The sequence below is a fragment of the Delphinapterus leucas genome, chromosome X (assembly GCF_059928025.1).
Source record: "Delphinapterus leucas isolate spDelLeu-1000000601 "Yukka" chromosome X, BTC_Dleu_Yukka2, whole genome shotgun sequence".
In the NCBI taxonomy this organism is placed as follows: Eukaryota; Metazoa; Chordata; class Mammalia; order Artiodactyla; family Monodontidae; genus Delphinapterus; species Delphinapterus leucas.
In genome coordinates this window covers 114612186-114621910 of record NC_143150.1, presented here as the reverse complement: position 1 = coordinate 114621910, position 9725 = coordinate 114612186, and the positions used below count along the sequence as shown (strand labels likewise).

The following is a 9725-nucleotide window of genomic DNA, read 5'->3' as shown; positions in this document are numbered from 1 at the left end:
CCTAAGGTGACCTAACGGATGGCGGGAGCGCCCGCCAGATCCTCGGCGCGGGGCGCGGCCATTGGTGACGCACGCCGGGGAGCACGGCGCCCACGTTTCCACAGTTGCCTTAGCGCGGCCTCACACGCTGCGCTCGGAGTTCGGGGCTGCGGGCGTCCTCGCTTCCTCCCTCCCGGAGGCGGGCCCGACCCCGCCCCCGCTCCCCGGGTGGCTCCCCGCGGTCCCTCCTACCTCCTACCCTCAGCCTCCCCGGCGCGGCGCACTCCCCGCCGGCCGCAGCCTGACACGCCGCGCGGCCCCCCAGTCTCCCCGGCCGCCTCCCCCAGGCATGGCCCAGGGCCTCGCCTCACTATGGCAGCAGCACGGCACAGCACCCTTGACTTCATGCTCGGCACCAAAGGTGAGGGCGCGCGCCCGCCACCTGCCCCGTCGCTCCCGCCGCCGGGCGGGTTGGGGCCGGCGGGGCCGGGCGGGGCGCGCGCCGCGGGCCGAACAATGCGGACGGTCGCGCGGCCCCAGCCCCGGCGCTGTCGTCTCCCGGGCTGTTGCTTGCACCGGCGCCCGCGTGGAGGCCGCGCTCTTGCTCCCGCCGCGCTCTGTCCCGGCGGCAGCGCGGGGCCCGGGGGGGCCGCGCTGGCTCCCTCTTCGACCCCGACCGGGCCGCCCTCCGGGGCCCGGGTCGCCCACCCGCGCCCTTCGCGGGTTCGGCCGCCCCCGCCGGGGGTCCCCTCGCGCCCTGGGCGCGGGATGAAGAGTCCGGGTGGGGCGGGGGGCGTGCGAGGGGCCCGCCCGCGGGACCTTTCCCCGTTCCCCGAGGCGGGTAAATTCCCCCGGGGGTGGGGGGCTCCCCTCGTGCGAGCCGGGCCTGGGGCAGGACCGCGCCGCGCTCGCAGAATTCTCAGGCGACCGCGTAGGAGACAGATCCCCCGGAAAGGGACGGGGCACGGGAAAAGGAAACGATGATTATATTATTATTGGGTGGGGGGTGAAGTCCCAGCGCGGGAACTGTAAGTCTCCGAATCGGGGAGGCTCGGAAGACTGCGAGCCGACCAGAACAGAGGGCTGGGAAAGTCCGGACCGACTGCGGAAATTGTGGAGAGGAAGGGTATTTTGCATCCTTTTTTCCTGGGTGCGTCTAAGGGGGGGGGAGGGGGAGGGGGAGGACTGCTGGTCTTTTTTCCGGTGGATTTTTTTTTTTTTGCCGGGCCCAGCGGCATGCGGGATCTTAGTTTCCCGACCAGGGATCGAACCCGTGCCCCCTGCATTGGGAGTGCGGAGTCTTAACCCCTGGACCGCCAGGGAAGTCCCTCTGGTGGCTTTTAAACCTGTGAGTGCCGCAGACTTGAATCTGCGCTTCCGGTTTGTCCCACTTGGAGCGTCTCACCCAGGTCTTGCTTTTTCACCGTCTTCCTCCAATTGGCTGGAGCCACCTTTTCTGTTACCATTGAAAACATTACTTTCACACTTTCTTTCTCCCCTGCCCCTTTTTTTAAACTTCTGAGTACTCACTTTGCATGTTCTCCCCCAGTTTAAAGGATTTCCGAAGGCATAAGATGAGGGGGAAGAAAAAAAGACCTTAGGGATTTGGACAAGACCTAGTTTTCTGTCCTGTGTTGATTGGCTCTGCTTGTGACTTTGGCTTTATTTCTCAACCTGTCTGAGCTGCTTCTTCCCTGTGGTAAAAAGGGGGAAGGATAGGGCGCACTTCGTTGGGCACCCCCATCCCCCAGGGCTTTTAATGTTAATGGAGTTGCTGGAAAACGCTACAGGGTTGTGAAGTATTATCAGCGTATTTGGGTGGTGGGGAAGTGACTAGGAGAAAAAGCATTTCTTAGTTCCCTCCTTTCTTAGGTGAGGCTGGAGGGAAGGGAGGCGGCTGGGGAGAATCAGGAGATGAAATGGTGATTGGAGCTGTAAAAGGTTTTCTTGAGTAATTAGCCTGCCAGTTTCACTGGGAGGGTGAGGCTTGAGGAAGAAATAGTGGTTCAAAGCCACTAAGCTGCTGAGTTGAGTTTCTGGTGGCAGTCTTGTGTGAGCGCTCACCTGTACTTATTGAGTGTGAGTTTTCCAGGCTCTAAGCAGGGTAACGATGAGGCCGGAAGATTCCTGCCCTTCCCTTAGCCTGAGTGTCCTTGTCTGAAGCCTTAAACAGCTTGCAGCTAAATTCAGGTGTTGTCTGTTGAAATGGGTGCTCCCAATGGACTTCTGTGTTCTATTGTAGAAGCGGGGAAAACCTTCCCTTAATTGTATGAAGAAAAAGTGAGAGAACTTGAACATTTTGGGCAGGCACCGGCTAGAGAGGGAGAGAGAACCATGGACGTGCAGTTTGGAAGGGAGCGGGAGAAGCTGGTGGGTTCGAAGTTGCCGAGGTGTGGAAGTGGCATCCAAATAATTTAGTCGTGTGAAGAGAAAGTAAAAAATAATTGAGAATTCCCAGTCACTCTTTTTTTTGTCTGCGTTGGGTTTTCGTTGCTGCGCGCAGGCTTTCTCTAGTTGCGGTGAGCGGGGGCTACTCTTCGTTGCGGTGCGCGGGCTTCTCATTGCGGTGGCTTCTCTTGTTGCGGAGCACGGGCTCTAGGCGCGCGGGCTTCAGTAGTTGTGGCGCACGGTGGCATGTGGGATCCTCCCGGACCAGGGATCGAACGCATGTCCCCTGCCTTGGCAGGCGGATCCTTTTTTTTCTTTTTAAATAAATTTATTTTATTTTTGGCTGTGTTGGGTCTTCATTGCTGCGAGCAGGCTTTCTCTAGTTGCGGTGAGCGGGGGCTACTCTTCGTTGCGGTGCGCGGGCTTCTCATTGTGGTGGCTTCTCGTGTTGCGGAGCACGGGCTCTAGGCGCGTGGGCTTCAGTAGTTGTGGGTCACAGGCTCTAGAGCGCAGGCTCAGCAGTTGTAGCGCACCGGCTCTGTTGCTCTGCAGCATGTGGGATCTTCCCGGACCAGGGCTCGAACCCGTGTCCCCTGCATTGGCAGGCGGATTCTTAACCACTGCACCACCAGGGAAGCCCTTTTTTTTTTTTTTTTTGCGGTACGCGGGCCTCTCACTGTTGAGGCCTCTCCCGTTGCGGAGCACAGGCTCCGGACGCGCAGGCTCAGCGGCCATGGCTCACGGGCCCAGCCGCTCCGCGGCATGTGGGATCTTCCCGGACCGGGGCACGAACCCGTGTCCCCTGCATCGGCAGGCGTACTCTCAACCACTGCGCCACCAGGGAAGCCCATTGGCAGGCGGATTCTTAACCACTGCGCCAACGGGGAAGTCCCCCAGCCAGTTACTCTTAATTCCCAGATTGTTGATCTTCAAGATGAGAAAGTTTTTTGTTTTCAAAGATGGGAAAGTTTTGATGACAAGGTGAACATTCTAGAAAGAGATCCTGAGGGGACATGTATGTATGCATCTGTGTTAGATCTTGAGTCCCTACAGAACTGTTTTGGGAGTAAGAGGACCCTGATTCTTATTGTATTCCCCCATCACTTGATTTTGGGGGGAGGCATGTCGCCCTTGCTGTCTGTAGGTATCCACCCTTGTAGAATAAGGGGATCTGGCTAAACTAGGATCTGTTTTTGGTTTTCATTAAGGGGCACTTGGTGAGAAGTCTACCACCTGTGAGGTCTTCAAAAACATTTATTTTAATTGATAATAATGAGTCAAAAGGCATTACTCTTGGCGCGTGAGTATTGGATGTGACTCAAGGGTGAGTCAAATGCCTGTGGAGCCTGGAATCATGTTCTTTTTCTCATTTGTCAGTAATCCTTCCTCATGCCCCAGTTCCACGATGTGATTTTAATGGAATTAAACTTGAACCACTTAGTTATGTTATGATTCTGTATAACTTGGTTACCAGTGCAAGCCAGCTAGTACCCAGCAGCCACGGGGCCACTGAGGGCAATTATAGGTTGGGCCTGGCGGTGCCTGTTTAGTTCTGGCTGATGAGGTAACTCAGGAAATTTTAATTTCTGCTGAAAAAAAATCTCACCTTTGATCCTCTGGTAAGTGAAGTATTGGACTGTGAAGACTCTTGAGCCTAGAAAACATTTTGTGACTTCTCAGCCTGAGGCTAACAAGAATAAACATGTCCCACACTAGTATAGCTTAAGCATCTTTGGGCAGGTGGAGGACACGTGGTTTGTTTATGCTAGGCAGCCAGCGAGTGTTCTGCGTAGACCGAGTGAGGTACGCACGACCTCTGCCCATCCTGGAAGGGTAGGGTTGCAGTCTTCCTTTCCATGTCCATTTCTTCCCCGGGCTGGGAGTGTCTTTGAAGGGTGACCTCCAGGGTTTTTATCCTGGACACAGTTCTGATACATCATAGATGTTTGAGAAGTACTGGTTAAATGGACCTGACTGACGTTATGGTAAAGGTGGAAAGCTAGTTCAAGTCCGCTAGGGGAAAACGAGGCACACATTTACCTTTAGAATTAAGAGGATGGGTCCTGAGTGAGGAAATGTGACTGATGCTGTTGTGTCTGTCCTTTGGATCACTATAGTTTATGTAGGGAAACAAAGTGACTTATGTCATTCAAATTAACAAATTAGTTTTATAACAGAAATTTATTTAGTAAATTAAGGACACGGGAGTTCCCTGGTGGCCTAGTGGTTAGGATTCTGGGCTTTCACTGCCATGGCCCAGGTTCAGTCCCTGGTCGGGGAACTGAGATCCCACAAGTGCGCAGCGCGGCCAAAAAAAAAAAAAAACAAACCCAAAACAAAATAACAAAAAAACCATAAGCCTGCTTGGGAATTATGGGCTTAGCCGAAAAATGTTGAGGGTAGGGGTTCTTAAGTTGTGTGCCTTTGGCCCTCATTGGGGAAACCTGTGGAGCGCTTCTCAGAATAAGAATTTTAAATGCATAAAATAACCCATTTATTTAAAATAACATTCTCAAAATAAAACCCCTAATATGTGACATAGTAAATAGTAATATGTGCTTCTTTCATAACACAAAATACAGTCTAGCTGCAGGCCTCATAATTTCCAAATTTCCGTAATTTCGGAGTAGAGCCGAGGAAATCCGTACTTCAGCTGTCATTTGATCAGGAAAAGCTGTGCTTCTGTTGTGACAGTGGCCAGGTAGTTGATAATGTGTGGTTTTACAAGCATAATTGAAAAAAATGCTAAGTTTCAATTAGTGAAAATAAGGATGTATGCTTTTTGCCATCCATGTTCACAGAGCCCCTGAATTGTGTCCCCTGGCCCTTGGGAGTCCATAGACCCCAGGTTCAGGGCCCCCAGGAGCTGGAGAGAGAACTGGGGCTGTCATTTCTCTATATTGTTCCTTTTGGGAGGAGGTTTCCACTCAGGCCAAAGCTGTAAGCAAATGTCCCTGCTTCTTCAAAACATCTTTTTGAAAACAAAAAAGCCAGTGTTTACTAATTGCCTCCTGGGCTAGGCATTGCCCTAAGCGCATAACACATTATTTTATGTAATCTTCACAACAGCCATATGGTGGGTTTTATCCCCATTTTAAAGATGAGTAAATAGGCCCATTGAAGTTTTTCTCTTTCTAAGTGGGCTACCTGTGATTCAAAACCCTGTCTATTTGATTCCAAGTCCTTTGTTAATTCCACCACCGGGAAGCGTCTAAGTTAAGGCAATGGCTGCGTGTTCCCCCCTCCCCCCCAATTTATCACTATATGGAGACTTTTTTGTCTCTTCACCTTGGGAGGTGCTACCAGCATCTAGTAGGCCAGGGGTGATTTTAAACATCCTACAGTGCACAGCATTGACAAGCCAACATATCTGTGGTGCTGGGGTAGAGAGTCCCTGGTGTAAATTCTAACCAGGTTGTTGCAGTGATCTGGATGACGAATCATCAGCAAAATTTCCCTGGTTCTTTTTGGAAGTGTCCGTGGTGCAGGGAAGGAGGATGGGCCTTACCTTCCCCTGAGGTTTGCACTGGGGTCAGTTAGCACTTCCTACCGAGCAAAGCCTGTGGCTTCAGGTGACCCCCCACCCCCCATTTCCTGAACCATCTTGGACCCTCTCCACCAAGCTCCCGCTCTTCCATGTATTTATTGAGCTCCTTTCTGGCGGAAGCAGATCATCTTCATGTACTTACTTAATTAATTAATTTAACATCTTTATTGGAGTATAATTGCTTTACAATGGTGTGTTTCTGCTGTATAACAAAGTGAATCAGCTGTATGTATACATATATTCCCATATCCCCTCCCTCTTCTGTCTCCCTCCCACTGTCTTCGTGTATTTTAAATTTATTTAATTTATTTATTTTGGCTGTGTTAGGTCTTCGTTGCTGCGCGCAGGCCCTTTCCAGCAGTGGCGAGCAGGGGCCACTCTTCGTTGAGGTGCGCAGGCCTCTCATTGAGGTGGCCTATTTTACTGTGGAGCATGGGCTACAGGCATGCCGGCTTCAGTAGTTGTGGCTCGTGGGCTCCAGAGCGCAGGCTCAGTAGTTGTGGCGCACGGGCCCAGCTGCTCCGCGGCATGTGGGATCTTCCTGGACCAGGGTTTGAACCCGTGTCCCCTGCATTGGCAGGCAGATTCCCAACCACTGAGCCACCAGGGAAGCCCATCTTCGTGTATTTTAAATAGCTATAACTATAAGCATAAAATCTAAACCAGTTTTCATTGCATCTAGCTTTTTGGCTCTTTTGTTCAAGAGTAGAAAAAGCTTTCTCCCTACCCCCTCAGCATTATCATTGTCCCATCACACTTTATCCACCACTGTGATAGAGAACATCCACACCCGCTTTAACGATGAAACGTTGGGCGGCTGATGAATGGGAAAATGCATGCGTGGGCCCCACTCTAGACTGACGTGAATCACAGTCTTTGAGGGGAGGGTAGTACCTGGAATTTACATTTTTAACCAGCTTTCCTCCTAGCAATTCTGATACTGATTATATGAGAACCACTATAATAGGATCCTCATTAAAAACAAAAAAAACCCCGTGTATCAGAAACCTTCGAGGCACCCATCCACGTCAGTAAGTCCTGTGGATTCTACCTGCTACCCTCTCAGATTCCTTGCTCACCCTTTTCCTGGCTACAATCCTTGGCCACAGTCTCCCTACTTGTCTCCCTCCCTTGTTTGGGAAGGGCTCAGTCAACAGAAATGCAACAGATCCCTGTCCCTTTTCCCATTTAAAAGCCCTCCTGTGAGTCCTCATTACTCTACAGATGAAGTTGAAACTCCTTATCAGCACTTCCAAGGTCCATGAAGGTCCATTTCTACCCGATTCTCCATCCTCACCCAACACACACTTGAGTCTCACACTCCTTGTGCTTCGAGGTAGAACCTGGACTCAGAATTTTCTAACAGCTCTGGGGAAGGTATATTTTTGTGTGACGTAGGTATTCTCTCATACCTTCATTGTCTTTGAAAATGTTTTCTGGACTGCTTCGGGGGAGGTCCCTTGTTAGGGTCTGACTACATTTGGCATGCTCCTTTGCTTTGTTGGGATTTAAAAAAAAAACCTCCCTTTTCCCCAACTCTGCAAGATTCTTAATTGCACTGATCATGCTGTATTTGACCCCAGGCTGAATAATTGCACATTGCTGGGAATTCATTTTGTGAGCTTGCCATTAAAAAATTGTGTAAACCTTAATGGTTTTTTAGAGTATAGTTCCGCAGTTATACCTATGTCTTTAAACCTGTAGAGGTGGTATAGGGTAAAGTTAGTTTGTGCTTTGTATCAAAAAGCCTCATCTATTTCCTACTTGATAGTTCTCTATTGTTTTAAATGCTTTGGAAGGGATAACAGCTGTTTAAGAAATTGATTCCATAATCCAGGCATTTAGGAACAATCACCCCAGCTAACAAGTGAGGTATTTTTTCAAGTAACCTGAAGCTCTGCAGGTGATGTTTCTTAAAAAGAGTGTTTTCCAATTTAATAAGCAACTGGTGGATGATTTGTGGGTTTTTTGTCTGTTTTGTTTTTGTGGGGGAAAGCTAGTTTTGTCTTGCAGTGGAGGAGTTACCAATTTGGAATCTTTGTATCTTTTTTTTTTTTTTTGCGGTATGCAGGCTTCTCACTGTTGTGGCCTCTCCCGTTGCGGGGCACAGGCTCTGGACGCGCAGGCTCAGCTGCCATGGGTCACGGGCCCAGCCGCCCTGCGGTACGTGGGATCCTCCCGGGCCGGGGCACGAACCCGTGTCCCCTGCATCGGCAGGCGGACTCTCAACCACTGTGCCACCAGGGAAGCCCCTCTTCTTTTTTTCTTTTTTTGGCCTCCCTGCCCGGTATGTGGGATCTTAGTTCCCCCACCAGGGAATCAAACCTGTGCCCCCTGCAGTGGAAGCGCTGAGTCTTAACCACTGGACCACCAGGGAAGTCCTGGATTCTTTGAATCCTCTTAATTGTATAATGAAATTGGCCGTATTTGAATCAGCATTCACAGGCCTTCCCTACCTTCTTGGGAGGTAGACTGAAGTACTGTGGTCTCTCATAGCTTTGAAAAGTTAGAGCTTTTGGTGTTGGATTTGGGACCCTGGGTAAGATTTGGAATTACGGGCTTTATAATTTGAATTGAGACCACCGTGGTTATACTAACCCTTGGCACGTAAGGATTAGCTCGAAAGTTACTGGATTGTGGTCGGCCTCTGTTTCAAAACGTGTTCAAGAAAGCTATTATTGAGTTTAGTTTTTGGAGTCACGCATGCTCTGCGCGTTTTAATCCACCATTTCACTGCAGTTGCAACCTAAGCCTGCTGGTGTGTGCTGCGGCTCCAACCACCATTTCATGGTAGTTTAAATACAGGCTCAGTTCTTTTGAAAAGTCAGGAAACCTCCTCAGTTGAGTTCTGCCAGCCAAGTATGTAAACCATTGCACAAATGCTCTTTTAAACCCTTACGACTGGGCATTTTTCCAGACCCCAGGAAAAAGGCAACTCTGGAGCCCAGAGTTGTGGTGGGCCTGCAGTTCGTTAGACTGGTGATGTCACCTGTGTTCTGGAGTGAGCTCCTGAGCTAGTGGCCGCACTTGTGATCAAAGGCATTCATGGGCTAAGCGGCAAAGTCAAAAGGAGCTGGTAAGAGCCAGGAGCGTGTTCTTGGTTCCTGAGCTGACTTGACCCTCTGGGTAGTTTCTCATGTACCTTAATTTCGCCCTTTGCGTGAAGGCACCAGTGATACCAGTATCCCACACACTGTGTTGTTGGGTGGGATGTCCAATAAAATGTTTGGAAGAGTGTCAAATGATACATAAAACACTTAACACTAATTGCAGTACTTAGCGCTGAGTACTTTGAAATTGTGCCAGTGGGTAAAGATGATCTGTTATAAAGAGGTGTGAATTTCACTTACTGAAAGATAAGGAAAGTTCTGCTGGCAAAAGAAGAGGCAGAAAATAAAGGGTTGGCATGTGATTTGAAGGTTGGTCTACTTTACTTGACCTCTCTAAGTTACTAAAGCAGAATTTTATGAAGACGTTTTGATTTTTAAGATAACACTTCCATGGGTTTGTGTGGCATGACTGTTTTCTCTGGAATGGAAATTTCTCCTGTGAGAATCCAGAGCAATTTCTAGGATACTGTTAAATTTAGCACCAAATTATCTCTTCTGAAGGACTGCAGATCACAGTGGTCAAGCAAGACCGATAGGATAATGGGCATTCTGAATTTCTAGCAAATATTAGAAGATTTCTCAAACTGGGTTCAACATGGGGTCCTTTCTCTTTTTTTTATTGAGGTGTTACTGACACATAACATTGTATTAGTTGCAGGTTACAACTAATTACAACATCGTAATTCGATACTTGTATATGT

General features: G+C 49.7%; 1 protein-coding gene across 1 annotated transcript in view; it reads left to right on the top strand.

Annotated features, from left to right (window-relative positions):
* The first annotated feature begins 207 nt into the window (after positions 1-207).
* SMS (spermine synthase) overlaps positions 208-9725 on the top strand; it is a 51655-nt gene continuing 42137 nt past the window's right edge. Inside the window, exon 1 of the mRNA XM_022560477.3 lies at positions 208-400. Within this exon, the coding sequence (XP_022416185.2) occupies positions 352-400 (49 nt within the window). The 5' untranslated portion in view covers positions 208-351. The remainder of the gene's footprint in view (positions 401-9725) is intronic.